The sequence below is a fragment of the Alligator mississippiensis genome, chromosome 1 (assembly GCF_030867095.1).
Source record: "Alligator mississippiensis isolate rAllMis1 chromosome 1, rAllMis1, whole genome shotgun sequence".
NCBI lineage: Eukaryota > Metazoa > Chordata > Crocodylia > Alligatoridae > Alligator > Alligator mississippiensis.
The window spans coordinates 22,427,499-22,445,630 of record NC_081824.1 but is presented as its reverse complement, the minus strand read 5'-3'; the positions used below and the strand labels follow the sequence as shown (position 1 = coordinate 22,445,630).

General features: G+C 42.4%; 1 protein-coding gene across 1 annotated transcript; it reads right to left on the bottom strand.

Annotated features, from left to right (window-relative positions):
• Positions 1-347: 347 nt before the first annotated feature.
• On the bottom strand, positions 348-17,882 carry LOC102558415 (uncharacterized). Its single transcript, XM_014601600.3, has 22 exons — positions 17,699-17,882; positions 17,362-17,417; positions 15,630-15,722; positions 15,261-15,388; positions 14,552-14,695; positions 13,955-14,038; positions 13,253-13,420; positions 13,088-13,184; positions 12,751-12,974; positions 8,602-8,755; positions 8,315-8,523; positions 8,083-8,200; positions 7,755-7,960; positions 6,485-6,602; positions 6,101-6,270; positions 4,228-4,301; positions 4,024-4,151; positions 3,203-3,392; positions 2,612-2,753; positions 2,243-2,339; positions 983-1,076; positions 348-882 (listed from the first exon to the last, which is right to left on the bottom strand). Exons 1-21 carry the CDS (start codon positions 17,719-17,721, stop codon positions 1,006-1,008), a joined length of 2,694 nt encoding a protein of 897 aa, XP_014457086.1. The 5' UTR covers positions 17,722-17,882; the 3' UTR covers positions 348-882; positions 983-1,005.
• Between the last annotated feature and the right edge of the window lie 250 nt (positions 17,883-18,132).

Sequence of the window (18,132 nt, the reverse complement as noted above, 5' to 3'; positions counted from 1 at the left end):
AGGGGTCCTATTCCTCCCTGGGCCTTCCTTTTACTCCCTATATATCTAAAAAACAATTTCTTGTTGTCCTTTACTTGGGTTGCCATCCTCAGCTCCATGGTAGCTTTGGCTTGGGTTGCCATCCTCAGCTCCATGGTAGCTTTGGCAAGGACAGGTCAGGCAAGAGTATGCTGGTTCCTACCCCCTCCTCCTCCCAATAGATTAGACTCGACTCGGAGTTCTTAAAAACAGCAGTCTTACAAAAGTAACAGCTTCCTGGATGCACCCATGTGTTATCACGAATGCTTGCAACTCCATGTAGAGAGAAGAGAAGCAATCCTATCGAACATTAAAATGAGTTATTTCTTAAAGCATTGTTTGTCTTTATTCAAACTGTCAACATCTAACCATCTGTTAGAAGTGCTGTCTACATTCTCAAAAATCACCATTTAGAAGGCAAAGAACATAGCTAGCTTGAGACAGGAGATGGATATGAGGTGTAAAAATTTATTAGCAACTTGGTGACATTGACTAAATAGGGTATCCAATGGTCAGTTTTGATTTTGGGCCAAGGTCTTAAAAAAAAAAAAAAGCATCTTATGCTACTGACATGGAAAAAAAGGTCTGAAATACTCCATCACAGACTCCTTAACAACTTAATGTTAGACTAGACATTCATCTTTGGATCACTTCGAATCTAATTGGCTGATCTGTATTGCAAACTATTTAAATATTACTTCTCTATCTAGTCTTATTTTTTCCCTGTACTGCAAGTTGTACCTTTTCAGATTTCACTTGCAGTTAAATGAACAAGAGGAACAGATGATAGATAGCTTGAAGCAATCATTTTTTAAGTCTTTGTATGGAGAGTAGGTTAGGTTCAAGATGTTTTCTTGTATTTAGCTGTCGAAAAAAGAGTAGAGTTATTGTAACAGACTATCCTACCATATACTACTATAGCAGCACTCTAGTACATTAGGTAGTTTGGGGTTTTTCATATTACCTTGCTGGATAATAGTATCACATTCACATTTTCCTTTCCAGAATGACTGCTCCAGAAGCCACATGCCCATGCATGCGTGTCTCAACACTCCGATCTAATGAAACATTTTAGTGATTGGTATTATCTGGAAGAGGCACTGAAGACGGATTTTATTGTGCATACTTATACTGTACCTGCAGTTTTAGTCACCAAGTTTCATAGTTGCCAGGGGCTGGAAGGGACCTTACAGATCACTGGGTCCAGCCCCCCTGCACATGGGCAGGAAAGACTGCTGGGGTCAGGAGTGTTCCAAACCCTAAAGCCCAGAACACACCAAAAGGATCCAGACCGTGCCATGACAAGAAATGCAAAACCTGCCAAACACATCTCCACCACCCCCACTGTTACTACACCCCACAACAGAGCCATCAGCATCCCAGGATCTTACAGCTGCACCTCCAGAAATGTAAATATATCATCTCATCCAATGCACCAAATGCCCTGATGGAAAATATGTAGGAGAGACCAAACAACAACTGCGCACCAGAATGAATGCATACCGGAAATCCATCAAAGACAGAAATACCCAATTACCGGTGGGGGCACATTTCTCACAAGAAAACCACTCTCTCTCTCTCTCCAATCTCTCAGTCCTGATCCTCAAGGGAAACTTACACAACTCTTCCCAGAGACAAGCCTATGAACTCTACTTCAACCTCCTGGATACTAAAAATCATGGACTAAATATAGACATTGGATTTATAACACATAACCTGCCTGACATCTGACTCCCCAGGTATCTCTCCACTATTCATCCCCCTTCTCTCTCCCCCCCCAGCCTGTGTCTCACCCATTGACTCCTCAATCTACATTTTCACTGACTGCCTGTTTCACATGCATACCAGCCCAGCCCCTGGCTTCTTTACTTCTCATTCCATCCAGGAAGAGCACACACCAACTGCAGAAACTTCCTTAGCCTGACAAAGGGTTTTTGAACACGAAAGCTTGCCTAATAACGATTTTCCAACTATTTGGGTTGGTCTAATAAAAGATATCAGATTCACCCAAAGAACCTTGTCTGCCTATGTCCTTAGACAAACACAGTTACAACCCACACCCCTACCTTCAAACCCTCGGCACTTGACTTGTAAAAGTTTTTCCCTTATGTCTAGTCTGAAGTAATCTGTAGCATTCAGCAGCCATAAAGATTTTGTACTGAAGTTGCTATTACATAGGAATACATGTTGAGAACCAGTTTACAAGAAGTTCACCTATACGTACCAAGCCTCTTTCTCCTGGGAATACATCTCCTTGCACAAAGGAAGTCTGAAGTTGGCTGCCTAGCATCACAGATTATCACTCTGCAGTGGAAGTACAGCTACAAGAGAATGAAAGGATATTGTTAAAGCTCTGATACATCAACTAACTCTGCAAACAGTTTGGTTGCATAGGCCTTAGTGAAGATCGCCATCCTCCAAGTTCAGGTCTTGCCTTAGCTGCCCCTATAGCATCACTACCTGAGGAAGTCATTGCCAGCTTTGGCTAGGATTAGATCTTATTCAGAACAATAAGTAAAATTAACTTATTATCTGTGAATCTTAGCTACAGAAACCACCAAGCAATAGAAAGACTGAAGGAAGTGCCTCTGACCTGTTCCAGTAGCACTTTTGTGTCTTGTATGAAAGTGAACATTTTAACTTCAAATCTTTTCAGATGCTTGGGAAACTTAATTCTCGAGTTGTGATATACATTGTGAAAGATGGTTTGATAAGAGTCTTCAGAGTTTTCACAGCTGTATAGATGGAAAAACAAAAGAAGTTAGCACCTGAGGCCTTATATTAGTCATCTTTACAAGAACTTAAAGCCTGATGCAAGGAAAGAAGGGAACTGAGACTTCTCCAGTCAGCCCAAACTACGGTTGAGTAGCTTTTGCCCCAGTGTGCAGTAATCCAAATCATTTGCAGAAATAGCTGACTGGCCTGGACAGCAGCCATGATTAGCTCTGAGTTTATCATCTAAAACTCAGGAGTGGTGGTGGTGGTGTATATCCTCTTTGTGAAAAGGCATACCTGATGTTGGTGCTCTCCATGTGCTTGAAAGGAGTGAGGGTTGCAGAAGGTAAGAGCAATTGTCTTTGAAGTCACAACTGCATCCCCCTCTCCACCCCACAATCATATTTTAGGCAATATGAGAGATCTTTAAGCTTTGGCAGTCACATTAGAGATAGGGATCTTTGGTTACCCATTTGTAATAATAGCCCACTGTGGATGACTGCTTCCATCTTGGGAATTTGTAGACCAGCAGTCTTCTAGCTGTAGTTCTAGCTGTGGATCTTCAGAATTGAGTAGTTCAACTTCAAAGTACAGGGCCTCCTTTAAGAATTTTGCTACAGGATAGTCCACTTCCTTGTAGGCATCAGAATAGGTCCTCTCTAAGAAAACACATTAAAAAAAAATAAAAATAAAAAATCTTCCTATATTAGATAATTCCTTCTTGAGCATCATGGCATGTCACATTCCTATGCCACCAAATTATTCTGTTACAGAAGCCACTATAGTTGTTCTTAGGCATCATCCCATGGATGGGAAGGAATACAATTAAGAAGTGATAGTGGAAGGGAGGAAGGAGTGCTGTAGAGAAGATACCAAATCCCTGGCGATTCAGATCCTCCTCTTCACCTCACTTGTAGGAGACACTACCTCACATAGAAAGATCAACAGATTCTGAGCAGTGAGATTTTAGAGGTAAGTGATAGGAGTAATAGATTATTAGGGTTACTATTGTATCCTAGCACAACTTACTTGTCCCCCGCCTCCAAGTTTTGTTACCACCTTACACCGGTTGCAAGGCACTTTTCTTAAGGTAAGCCATGACTTCATTTTTGCCATGTAACCCCCTGGACACATGGTAGATCAAGGAGTATTAAGGCAGAGCAGAGCCATTTGTAGCAGTAATAATGCATTAAGAAGCTGTATGTACAAATCCCGTATCTCTCATTCCCCTCAGCCATCCCACAATGAAGCCATTTTTTAGATCCCACCCCCCCCATAATTAAATGTTACCTTTGAACAGCCTAAAGATCAGAGCAAGAGATCCAAACCCTGGCTCAATACTGGGTGCTGGGTTGTTTTTAACTCCATACTGTACCAGGATAGTCTCATTTATCATATACTGACAAATACATTTCAATCTGTGGAGAGAGAAATTGAGATTTAGGATGTAAGTTGGTCAAGTCCTCTTTCCCTTTCCAGGGGAATGGTACTCACTTATATGCTGGCACGTTGCTGTCAGGTCTGAAGTAGAGCACATCATTTTCATAGGTCATAACTGTGTTCTCAAACTGAAAGAGACCAGTATTGCTAAGCATATCAACGAGACTGCTGTAAGACTGGGGTTTAGTTAGAAAAAAAAACTTAGGTGTTGCCATAGCCGGTATGTTATCAATAGTTCACATGTCTGCTCAATTGCTTTTTCACCTGTAGTGTGTCAGCTGAGACTTAGCATAAGGACTGCCAGAGAAGCTTAACCCCATCAAACCCCAGAAGTGTGCATGTTGGTCAATGATAGTTGCTGGGGTAGAGCTGCGGAATAGTTACATTCCAGTAGTGCATGGATGTGCCTCTTGGGCACCCTTTACATGTTACAGGTATCATGCAATTGCCTCAAGACCAGCTACATGTGCAAATACTCAACATGCAATAACAAACTCCAACTAGCTATAAAGTTAGACCTCAAAAAATGTGTACCAACTTTTGAGGTGATCACTATCAAAACTTAAGTGTGCAGGTGTAGCAGCATCTCCCATGCATTGGGACCCCCCCAAAAATCAGCTGCAGGGGTGCACCTTGCCCAACCGGGGCTGCAAGTCCTGGAACTCTCATCCCAGCAGCTCTGGACCCTGGCATCGCCCCACAGCTGTCAGGACCTAGGGTCCCACAGCTGTGGGCTCTGGGGCGCTGCAGTGTGCCTCCTGGTGCCGGGACCAAGCAGCTGCAGGATGTAGCAAGATTTTTCTGCCCAAGGGGTGCATGAAACTTCTGGGAGAGGAGGAATCACCACTGCAGTGATCTCCCAGCTGTGGGAGGTATGTGAGGATAGCCCCATGACTGGGAACCCCTCAACTGAGTGGGCTCCCAGCTGCAAGAGCTTGCCTATTGCTAATGCAAGGGGAGCATAGGGTCAGGCTCCCCCTCTACCAGGAATAAAGCATGATAGGATCTAATGCACGGTCCCACAATTGCACCTTCTGCCATGCTCATGTGGTATAGCTGGAGGTACGATTGGGCAATTGCACATTAGAGCCCATTGTGCATTTATCTGAATGTGCAGAGGGAGTATTATCCACTATTACACTGTGCCTCATGGGAAGAGATTCGTTTCTCAAGGGTCCTGTCTACATGTCTCCCTATGCCGACAGAGCAACACGCTACATCACTGTGTGCTACAATGTAGCAATCATGTGGGTTTACATGTGATCAGCAGCTACTTCGCTGTAGCAGTACACTCCATTTTAGCGTGCCGCTACAACAACATAGTGGCGAAATCCAGCTGTGCCCTGTGCGCACAGTGCAGTATGGGTGGTTACTGTACCATGCTTTAGTACTTCCAGAGGGAAATACTAAAGCATGGCACTATAGCACCATCACCGTATGGCAAATGTGCAGACGCACAGCAAGGTGTCATAACAAAAACACAAAAACTCCCCCCAAAAATACCACACTATTCAGTATGGGGAACAAACATAGTCTTATGGTAATGTGAATTACCATAAGACAGGCTCACTTGATGTTTTGCATGTAGATTCCAGTTACTACAGTGCAATCTTTGCTTTGTGGCCTTCTCTTCCTCGCATCCGAATTCAGACCTTTGCTAGTTGTGGCCAACACTTGACACCCACTTAGTCAAATATATTGCTACTTGTATGTGGCCATCATTATTAAAGTATCAAAAACTGAAGACTGGCTTGCACAGTACCTTCCTCAATCTTTAAATTCCTAGTAATTTTCAGTGAGTGCGCAAGGTCAGAAATAGGGTAAGAGGAACAAGTTTTCCACTTCTCATGGTTGTGGTTTTGTAACTCTGTTCTAGCAATCTGCTCTCTTTAGATATAGGGTAAGTTTTCAGCTACAGTTTTTTTACCTTTCTAGTTGTTCCACAGCTGTTTACATTGAAAATGAAAGTTGCAGCCCTCTCTGTCACCAGAGCAGGCTTGCACTGTCGGTCTCTCAAGTGAAACAAGCTGGTGTCCAGGTCTTCAATTCCTGCCAGTTTAATTGCAGTGACAGTCATTGTTCCATTGGACTGACAATCTGAAAATAAGCAGGGTTTCTAATGTTTAGAAGCATGGTTGGATTTGCATGAGTTAAAGAGAAATTCTGAACCTAAAAAATCAGAAGAGTTTGATTTTGATTTTAGAACAAAATATTTTATTGGCTCAAACTAAAAGTGCTACCAAAAAAAACCCAACCCACGACAGTGCATGCATCACATACTGGTTAATTCACATAAAAAAAAGGGAGATACCTATTAATTCTTTAGCAGAAAATCTACAGGAAATTGAGAAGTCTCTCATAACTGCCAGGCTGTTGTCATCCTTCATTATGAGATGAAATGAAGTCATTATTCCTGAGGGATGAATATCCTAAAAGAAAAAGAGAGAAAAAAAAAAAAGAAGAAAAATCACAAGTTGATCAGTAGATTAAGTGACAGGCATTTTGGTCTAGATTAGTAGTGGTTTATGTGAAACTGAAGTGATATTTACAGTGGAATCTAAGGGTGAAACCCCGACTCCATTGAAATCAGCGGGAAGTAACAGCTCCTGTGGTGCCAGGGGATAAAACCAAACCACAGCATGCCATACTTACCTTGCTTACTCTTGTCCCACTTGCACTAGAGTTCTGACAATTTAGCACTACCTCGTTTTGTAGCTTGGCTTGCCATACTTGGTCAAAGCTTACTCTAGTGACCATCCTTCAGATGCTTCAGCATGGAGAAACTAGCTACCAATCCCATGGATTTCTTGAGTGAGTGTTTGCTGAAGCATTAGGTAAGATGGTACAAGAGGTACAGGGTCTATCCAAAGCCTTCTTGGAAGAGTTCTTGAAAGATTTTTAGGCTTTCTAAGTGCTCCTAGTTTATCCTGTTCAGAAATGAGCAGTTTAAACTGTGTCATTAGCCTCTCCTCTACTACCAATGGGGCGGAAGGGAAGGAAGCCTCCAATGCTCCACCCCCAAACAGATTTTATTAAAAAGCTTCTCCCTTAAAGTTAAGGGACAAGTGACAGGATGCATTTCTAGACAAAATTTCATTTGAAAAATTAGAGTTTATTTCTTTCCTAGTCATTATTTCCAGTAAAAGCTTGCCATTTTAAAGTACACTTTAGTTATGTGTATTTTTTTTTATTAGCTATTTAAAAAAAAAAAAAAAAAAAAAAATCAGGGTGGGGGGGAAGAGATGATTAACTCAAAAATGAAAAATTGGGCCTAATCTGCCATGTGGGGGTCAGTCCAAGAACTTAAAATCAGGGGTGTAGAACTACATTTGACTTTGTGCTCCTTACAGGTCCAGAATTTTGGGGGCAGGACAAATGGCAGCAGAATTAGCCACTGTGGCTCCCACAGCCATGGCAATTAACATTACCACTGTTCCCTGGTTTACACACACAAAAGTGGGGAGCCCATTAGGACCAATGGCACGACTCCCTAAACTGGATTGGGCCTGCAAGTTATAATCTCAGTTACCTCTACTAAAGCCACCTTCTATTGTGCAACAGGGATATTTATGCATACTTACCTCATACAGCACATGAGGGGCATGGAGAGGGACACGAACTGTGAAGTGTGTGCCATTATCATTCAATCCATAGTTGTGCTTTTGGGCAGCCTCTGGTGACAGGTACAAGTTTGAGATGAATGGAAGCCAGTTCTGATCCACATTTCCACGAATAACTGTCAGATAAAGGTTTTCCCCATCACAAAATCCTCTTGCACTAGGCAATACTGCAATAGAATTAAGGGTTGACAAATGGGGGAATTTAAATATAGCCGAAGTGGAATTCTCTTGGATTCAACCAAGCTGTACTACAAGTCTAGCTATTTATAAGGCTAAGTGTTTTCTTTACCGGCATCCTTGACAACAGAAACAATTATGACTGGAACAGCGAACGTCTGACTTGTTGGATATATTATGAATCCAAGTGTAACGTTTAGAGTGTATATTCTTGAATCCTCAGTCATGTACTATGAAGAAAAAAAAAAAAAAAAAAGAGCCCCACAGAAAATATCATATTTAGGAACAACTCTGAGTATTAATCTTGACTATACACCATTCTACAATAGCTCTTCAATCCATACCTCTTTCTTAATGCTAGGCACATCAAACGCAGCTTCTATTATGTAGCTCTTGGTTCCATTAGGATATGTAGTCTCATAGATCTCATAGCCATACTGAAAAGCTTCAGGAACAGATACTGTTGTTGTTTCTGTGGTGAAGTTCACCAATTCCACATCTGGGAGGAATATTCCAATGGTCACATTGACCAGCCTGATGTTGTAATTGGTATCTAAGGAAGAGTGGCTTGACATCAACTTTTATCAGGACTAAATTCTGCTACCAGATCAAAGTGTACTCAGATACTTACTGTTAACCAAGTTAAGTTGCATATGTTTAAATGGAGTTTCAATTTTCTTAATTATGGTATGTTTCGTTACTCCCCACCTGTTATCTTGCCACTGATGTTCCAAAATCATGTTGATGATATATTTTGTCCCATGTTCTCCATCATTTACATGAGTCTGAAAGCAAGAGTCATCATCTTTTATTATAGTGTGGTTTTGCACCTCTGAAAGTGTCAAGTAGATACATACTAGATGAAGATGGCTGCAGATATGCATCCATTATATAGAATACAATATTGTTAAGAGAAAGCTTTGATTAGGGTGCTTACCCCTCTTCTGCTGAGAAACCAGAGTCCCCTGTGGTTCAGTGGTAAAAGTCTTGTCTGCCACACAGGAGACCCAGTTTCAATTCAATTTGTTTATACAAATACAGCCATGGAGGCACCAAGTGTCTGGACTCAGAATCCAGACCGTCTCAGTAGCCTAAACAGGGGGGCAGGGAGGGGTGGGGGGCACGTAAGGTCTGGTCAGCTTCCATTCCTCCAAAAACAAACAAAACCCCCCTCCTGCTTAGGCATATGCATTGAAGGTCTGGGTGATCTCTCATGCATACATTATGATCCAGAAGGCAGGAGTTGCACGCTCAGGTAACATGGTTGTCATTGGGGACTTCAAATTACCCAGACATCTCATGGGAAGAGCACTCACCTAGATCCGAGTGGTCACGTAGTTCCCTCACTTGCATCAAGGAGCGTTTTTTGACTCAAGAAGTGTATGGGCTTACCAGGGGAAAGGCACTCCTGGATTTGGTTTTGGCCGAAGGGGATGATCTGGTGAGTAACCCGAGGATTGAGGGTCATCTGGGTGACAGAGACCATGAAGCTATCACTTTCACCATCCATTATAAGGCAGGAAAAAAAAATCAGTTAGTAGGGTAGAAGTCCTTGATTTAAGGAAAGCTGATTTCTACAAGGAGATTGGTGGACGAGGCCCTGTGGGACCATGGTCCATTGGGGAAGGGGGTCCAAGAAGAGTGGCCGTTCCTGAAGGATATGATCCTTGGAGCACAAAGGATATTCATTCCCCTCTGTAAGAAGGGTAGCAGAAGGGCTGAGAGACCTCTCTGGCTCAATAGGGAGGTTGTGGACCTCCTGAAGAAAGAAGAAAGAGAGAAGCCTATAAGAGATGGAAGCTGGGGATTACACAGGAATGGCCTGCACTTGTAGGGAACAGATTAGAAAAGCAGAAAGGCAGAAACCAAAACAAAAACTGCAGCAGAAGTCAATGACAATAAGAAGTCTTTCTTTAGATATGTAGGAAGCAGGAAAATGGGGTGTGGGGGGGAGAAAGACGTAGGACCACTGCTGAATGTGATGGGACAACAGCTGATAACTGGCACTCGGGAGAAAACTGAATCTCTAAATGAATACTTCATGTTGGTAGTCCACCAGACCAAGGATATTAAAAAAAACAAAAATAAAAACTTGCCCGATAGAAAGCAGGATGGACAAGGCAGGAGTGAACACCCACCTATAAGTCAGCGAGGATCTTGTGAGGGAATACCTAGTAGATATCCAGCCTCTCTAAAAATCAGCAGGACCAGATGAACTACACCCAGGAGTGCTGAAAGGACTGGTGGTGTCATTACATGACTGATTATAAAGCTATTCAAGAACTCGTGGCACCCAGGTGAGGTCCCAGAACACTGGAATAGGGCCACTGTGGTGCCCATCTTCATGAAAGGAAAGAAGGTAGATCCAGGGAATAATAGGCCAATTAGTCTGACTTCAATCCCTAAAAAAAAAAAAAAAAGTTATTTAAGAATCCATCAGTGATAGCCCAACAGAAAGCAGTATTGTAAAAGACAGCCAACATGGCTTTGTGGCAGGCAGGTTATGCCTGACTAACCTCATCTCTACAATCAGGTAACTCGCCACCTGGATAAGGAAGATGAGGTTAACATCATACACTTGGATTTCAAAAAGGTCTTTGTTTTGGCCTCCCACAATGTCCTTGTGGTTAAATTGAGAAATTGTGGACAATTTAACAGTCCAGCAGCTGGGAAACTGGCTCCGAGATTGGACCCAGAGCGTTAATAGATGGAACCAAGTCAACATAGCGAAAGGTAACCAGTGGTGTCCTTAAAAGCTCAGTACTCGGATCAGTGCTTTTCACTTTCAATGGTTTGGATACGGAAAGTGTACTGGCAAAGTTCACAAATGACATCAAGTTATGGGGGAGTGCCATCATGCTCCAAGACAGCCCGAGGATACAGGCTGACGTGGACAGGCTTGTAAAAAGTGGGCAGATCTAAACCTGATGATGTTTAACAACGAGAAACGTAAAGCGCTTCATATGGGGAGAAATAATCCATAACATACTTACAGGCTTGGTGGATCACCACAAAATGAACATGAGCCACCAATGCAATGCTATAGCCAGCAAAGTGCATACCACTCCGGCATGCATCAACCAATGCATCACAAGCAAGACTAAGGATGTCATCCACCTACTCTACTTAGCATTAGTGTGCCCGCAGCTGGAGTATTGCATCCAGTTCTGGGCACCATACTTCAAGAGGGATATAGAGTAGCTGAAAAAGAGTTCAAAAGGAGAGCAACGTGAATGATTGGAGGTCTGAAGAACAGACCATATACAAGGAGAGGCTGAAGGACATGGGACTGTTCAGCCTGAAAAAGACAAGACTCATAGGGGACTTGGTGGCAACCTTTAAGTATATAAGGGGCAAACATCAGGAGCTAGGAGAACATCTGTTCACCAAGGGAAGACTAGGAATAATAGTTATAAACCGATAGAAGATCACTTCAGATTAGAGATAAGGAAAAACCTTCTTACAGCTAGCATGTCCAGAGTCTGGAACAGACTCCCCCCAGAGGTGGTACACAGTCACCTTTCCTGGAGATCTTCAAAAGATGACTGAACACACACCTCGCTGGGGTCATCTGACTTCAGCAGTCTTTCCTGCCTTACAGCAGGGGGGCTGGACCTGATGAAGTCCCTTCTAGCTCCTAACTTATATGAATCAATAGTTGCCAAAAAAACCTGCAGAAGCAGTTTCTACAGGAACATGGTTGCAGAAGATTCTCAATTCTAAGCAGGTCAGCCCACTTCAACAGGGCCTGGCACACTGTCCCCTTAAGAGAGGCTTAGGATCTCTAGGTAGCAAAAGAAGTTTATGAATACTGGGGGCAACACAACATAACGGGGGTAGCCTGTTCTTCAGCTAAGAGCAACTAGCTGTCAGATTTGCCATCAAGGTGTTCCCCAGGTTAACTGGTATCTTAAAGTAGAGTAGGGGAAAAATAATTGATTTTCTTTTGGTGTGGCTGAGCAGAAGTTGCATTCACATCCAATTGAAAATTTCCTGCCCCCCCCCGGGGGGGGGAGGGGCAGGAAAAACACATGGGATGGACAATGACATGCAGCTTCCCCCCCGCCCCAACTCACCATTGTTTTTCCATGTCAAATTATATCATTTCAATTCTCTTTTGCCCAAATAGATTTTATTTTTTTTGGGGGGGGGGGGGGAAGAAAGAGTCAGTACCAGGACACTACTTTACTAGCATCCAAAAGGGCACCCTGGTGCTGGCTACAGATTCAAAAAAAAAATCAAGGGAGAGAAAGCAAATAGCGAGTGAAAGACAGCAGCAGCAGCAGCAGCAGCAGCAGCAGCAGCAGCAAGGCAGACAGAGGACAACTTGCTAATGGAGCTGTTAGGACATTCCCAGTGAATGATTTAGACAAGATGACCCTCACCTTTACCTTTGATCACATTATGCTCCAAATTACACTCATGAGACCAAAAGGTGTTATTTACCTTGGATGTCCCCACTCCCCCCCCACAGCCATCCTATTAGAGCAGTGGGGGCCATCCTTTTTCACCAGCATGCCATAAGGTAGCTCTGAACCCTTCCAAAGTACCACTCCAATCCCCTCCTGCCTGATCTCCTACTCTTTTTGCTCCCTGCTCAATCTCCTGCTCTGTGTTCTATCTGCACCTTGATCTGCTGTGCACCACATGCAGAGGCTGACAAAACCATTTTGTGGCATGTCATGGGTAGGTCACCCTTGCACTAGAGGATCAAGACTTTGCCTCTCCTCCCCCAGTCACTAGCATTTTGAAATGCAGCCTGATGTAAAAAGCAACTAACCTTGTAATAGCCACCTTCTGCACCTATGGGTATCTTGATGGTAATAACATCACTGTCATTTAATACAACGTACTTCCTGGAAGCAATTTCTGTGGGAGAGAGTTTGTGTAGATCCACTCCAACTTCAATGAACACATCTTCAAAACCAGTAGCTCCAGCAGACAGGGGATGAACATTTTTTGGAACACTCCAAGTGATTGTATCATTAGTGTAGTCCACACCATCTTAAATTTTAGGAATATTAAGAGAAGTACAGGCATGGGTTGAGCTAGGCTGATCTTTGTGCCTCATGAGCATTTGGTGTCAGCTTAGAATGGAGAGGTATTTGGCGTCTCACCTATTGGACATGCCACAGCTGTATCTACCATAAAGATCATCCATCGCTGCTTGTAGAATGTACTTGATCTCACAGCAGAAAAGGTTACTCCTTGAACCTGCAAGGATTGATCTTGTTAGAACCATACTGAACAACGCTATGCGGGACTTCAACAGCTGTACCAACCTTGACCAGCTGAGCTTCTGCAGCATTGGATGGTACCCGCAGCAAAATCCTGGTATCAGTTGTGTTGAGTCCATAGCCAGCATCCTGAGCATCGCTTACAAGCAGAGCTTTTTTTCCAGCTGGCAGGTGAAACACAATTTGCCAGAGAGAAGCTGCGCCCTCCCTTGCCTGAATCAAGAGACAACAGCAAAAGCAATCACAGGATTTTTGATCTCCAATCCATTTCCTTAAATTTTTCTTCTTTATGTAGTGCCAGTCTCCCATAAAGGTTCAAAAAGAGTTTTTCTATGCAAAGTATCTGCAATTCCTTGCCTGCTGTTCTTTCTGAATAGCAATAAGCTTTTCAGAGAGTTTCCTTCAAGTCCCGACTATCGCCCAGTGCTACTCTGGAGCTATTTATGCTGCCGACTGCAGGCTTTGGGCATGCCCTAGTGCAAGCAAGTGAAAGGGCTTATTTTCTCAGTGGGAGAAGTAGTATAGACATGGCTTTGGACACTCAAAGCAGTCTGAAGCGGTCTCTCCCTCCATACCCCCAATCTTGTCAGGAAGAGCTCCTAAAGTGAAGAAATTGTGGAACAAACTTAACACTAGAGGCCACAGATCATACTTGTAGCCCTTGGATTCTTATACTTTATCTGTGCATCATAGGCATGGTGGAGTATTGTGAAGCCAGAATAGCTAGCATAGAAGCCATCCTTTTACCTCTGGAAAAGCCAGAGCCCAGTCCTCAGGTTCATCCTCGATCATCTCTGGCATGATCTGTGGTACTTTCCTCCTAACAGACACCTTGAAGAGGAAAGGTCTGTCAATAATTTTGAAAACCAGCTTAGTTTCTCCCTTCACCTTTCAGTCCAGCACATCTACAGAATTCCTGCTTTTAGGCAGGATTGGTCAATTAATCTTTAGAATGAAGAAAATGCTTCGCTACTCATTGCCATTTTGCTTACCACATTCGAAGAGATACCTTTCAGTAGGTTCAATGGGTGACATTTTAAAATTTGTTAAAGGAATGTAGGTGTCCAGTTCTTGGACACTGTGGTACTTATCAGGGGTGCTTAGAAATGCAACTCTGAGCTACAGTTGCGATGAAGTGAAGTTTCTTTTCCCAACTCTGCAAGGTTTAGCATTAGTTATGAAAGATTATTCGCTGTTCATTAAAGACACTGCCAGTATAAAGCAAAAGCCATAGCTGATCCAGAACACCGAAACCAATAGAAGCGTTGTTGACCAACCAACCCTTCCAAGCACACATCCAAGATCCTACTTCCCCAGGAAAGGCCAAGATGTTCAAGCACTTACCTCCATGTAGTTGGTTTCACATATTAGCTCTCTTGGATGCCATGAATCATAAAGACAACTCACAGTTTTTGAGTGAGTTGCAGCATTTTTCATGTCAGGATTAGTAGCCACTTTGATTTGCACAGTTACTGTGAACACATCACCCTGCAAGGGCAGAACAGTTCTTATTCACAATGCCTCCATCTTTGTCTTGCCATGACCATCCTATTCTAAGTCCCTTTCCTCAGTTTCAACAGGATAATTTAAACGTTTCTATATTGCACTGGACACTATTAAATGAATGGTGTCCAAATGGATGCCAGAGACCCTTCAAAAACTGTATCCATGTTTTCCAATGTGAGTTTATACAAGTTAAAACCTTACAGCCAACATTTTTGGACACTTAATGCCAAGTCAGACATACAAATCTATTTCTGTTGCATAGATAGGTCTCTTAAGGCTTTTTCATAAAAAGGGGGATTTTGTTTGGATGCTGGATTGCATTCTGTAGTGGAGCTTCAAGTGCTATTATCACAATATACCTAGTTACTTGGAAATAACTACCCAGGGGCCTAAGGAAGCATGTTAAAATAGCCGCTAAGTTTCAGGAATGGAGAATACAGTGTATTACCAGTATCTTCTGCAGGAAATGGTAAATGTGGTCAGTAACTGCAACCCATGCAAATCACTAGACAACACAACTGCCATAGACTAAATACAGAAGCCTTACCTCAATATGAGAATAGCAGCTTAAAATGGAAGCACGGAATTCAATAGTACCCCAGTAGTAGTAGACTATTGTGTAGCCACACTGTGATGCCAGAGCCTCATCTATCTCCCAGATTGTGCCAAACTGGTCTGTGAATGGGTTATTCAGGTATAAATGTTAAGGAGATCTTTATAGTACTTGTCACTAAGATATCCATTTTTAAATTTTCTTGGATATTACTGCACAGAGTTAGCCAGTTTAATGGACTCACTTCAGGTTTGTTCTGGAGTGTATGCCATGTAAAATTTCAGCTTCTTTCCAACCCCACCCCAAAGAAGGACCATCCTTCCCCCCCCCCCCTCCCCTCTTTGGACCCCATGCTTAGCTTACCAACAGCAGCAAAGGTCAGATACTTGTTATCAAAGTAATCAGCACTCAATGTGATCCTCAAGAGGCTCCCCAGGCACTCTGAGCTCATGAACCCTGTATTGACATTGTTGATAAGACTATCAGCAATTTTCTGTTTCTATAACATCTTCCATCCAGGTAACCCCCAGGTAATTCATGCAACTGACACTTTTCCATAGCCACATTTTAACCCTTGGAATCTCAAAGAAAGAGAACCAAGTAGTTTACATAATTTTTTTGAAAAGTAGATTTAGAGTTCAGGTCTTGAATGTGCCTCCTTTCTGAAAGAGGGTTTTGGTTTTTTTTTTGGTTTTTGTTTTAAATTGGAAAAAAGGCATTTTTTCCTCCCCCAAGTAGGAGTCCAGCTGAAGCAATGTGCTGAAACAATAGTTACACAAGTGAAGAATGGATAGAAAGAACTGACTACATCAATTCTATTTAGCCTTTTTATGGAGGGGCGAAGTCTTCCAGATTCTTATATTTATTATGTTATATTTTGCCAGGGGGGCAAATGGCACTTCCAGTAAGAGTTGGATTTTCAGAACCTACAGTTATAACATAGTTGAATATCATCCAGAGAGATTTGCCATTATCTAGGAGTTTTAGAACCTACTAGGTTATTGTTAGAAGTTAAAACCCCACCATTTCTGTAGAAGTGACTTCATGTACAGAGAATCCTATTGAAGACGGGGTACATCCACATGCATAGTTGCATGTAGTGGTATTTGCAGGACTGAGATCTGCTAGGAAAAGACTAGGGACTACAGCATATCTATACTGACAAAACTTAACATGCCAGGAAGTGATACCCTCAAATATATCACAATGTTCCACACATTGCCAACCAGAAGCAGTGAAGCTGCATTTATATGGTGCTGAGGGTAGGAAAATTAGCACTACTGAGCAACCATGTTAGGTGGGTTGCTCATATTGCCATACAGACATGGTTACATTTCTTCTGATGCAGAGGCAGCCTACATGGAGCAGCTTGGCAAGTTTGTAGTATAGACAGTGGGTTGATAACGAACTGGGAGGCAGCATATGGATGTGGGTAATTGCGACTCCAGAGCAGTAGTTCTCAAAACGCTGGTCTGCAAATTGCACTTGTCCTCATCCATTTTTAACTAGGAGTTTGAGAAGGGTGCATGGTGGGCTTCAAGAAGTGCTCTGTTGGTTTGAAGAGATTTGGAAACCACTGCTCTACATCAGCATGTTCTCTTTCAAGTTTCCTCCTTAGCCTTACATTAGTTAGGCAAAACAAGTCCTATTTTGTGAAGAAGCATTAGTTTACACTGTTTACGCGGACTGAGAGTTAACAAAGGGCTCAGTCTTAGCCAAGTGAAGAAACAGAGACTTTCATGATAGTGTCAATAGTTTGAGCCTGAGAAAGAGTCCTTATTCCCTCATCACTCTAGGATACAGCACAAACAATGAACAGGACTGAATGAATGAAGTTCTCTTGTTGAATATTCATTTTGTCCATCAGCATCTGGGGACTCAACACTTCTTTACTAGCACTTCCTAAACAGAAAGGTCTTTAAGAGAGACACTAGTGCTTAACGTTAAAGCCAAGGAGCTTAAGCTGAATAGCCGCATACTGGCAGCCTCTTAAACCCAGCTGGGGCATTAAGGCACAGAGCACCACCTACTGAAAGGCCACAGCAAGCTCAGAAAGGAGTATACGCAGTTTCAAGGCAGTTCACAAGATAGTTACCTGGCCTATCTTGGGTCCATGTTTCAGAGGCTAATACCCCTATTAGTAGTGACAACCTACAAAAGAAAGGTTATATATGCATCAGTTTGGATTAGTAGCAGATTTCTTAACTTGGGCAAAGCTATATTTGAACAAGTTCAAGACTTGCTTAAAGCAGGCTTTGTGATTTTGATTTTATAATATGAAATTTCCAGAAGTAGAGCTTCTTAAAGTTACAGGGGTTGGAGAGAGAGAGAGAGAGAAAAAAAAAAAAAAAAAAAAAAAAAAGAAAATCAAGCTAGTACAGCCTGCACTCAAGAGGCAATAGTCCATCATTCACAGAAGTACAAACACTCACCTCAGTATAAGATTTAGCACCATTGCCCTTTAGCTTAGCTACTAGCTGTATCTTTTTCTTCTCCTTTTACTTTTACAAACAGCAGAAAAGCCTCAAACCAATTTTCAGCTGTATTTTGACTGCATTCTCAAGGCTTTACACTTCAATGAGGATGAAAGCAAAGTCTCCATCTTTATACTGATGTAAGTCACTTGCAGATGCTCCCTCCTAGCCATAAACTTGCAATTTAATTCACCTGTTTATTCATGTTATTCATTAATTAAACTCCTTCCTATCCTTGTTGCTTTAGATATCATTCTTGCTGATTCCTGGGTGGCACTGATCATTAGTTAGAGGCAAGAGGCATTTAATAAAGTCTAGAAAAAACAGTTTGAAATTCACAAGCCCTAAGTGATCTCCTTCAGTTCTGTCTCCTAGCATTTGCAAATGCTCCC

Coding starts and splice junctions, on each gene's coding strand:
- LOC102558415 (XM_014601600.3), bottom strand. CDS start 17,721: ATGGTGCTAAATCTTATACTGAG. Junction 13,421..13,954: donor GGGCTCTGGCTTTTCCAGAG/GTAAAAGGATGG, acceptor CTCTTGATTCAG/GCAAGGGAGGGCGCAGCTTC. Junction 8,201..8,314: donor TGCCTAGCATTAAGAAAGAG/GTATGGATTGAA, acceptor TTTTCTTCATAG/TACATGACTGAGGATTCAAG.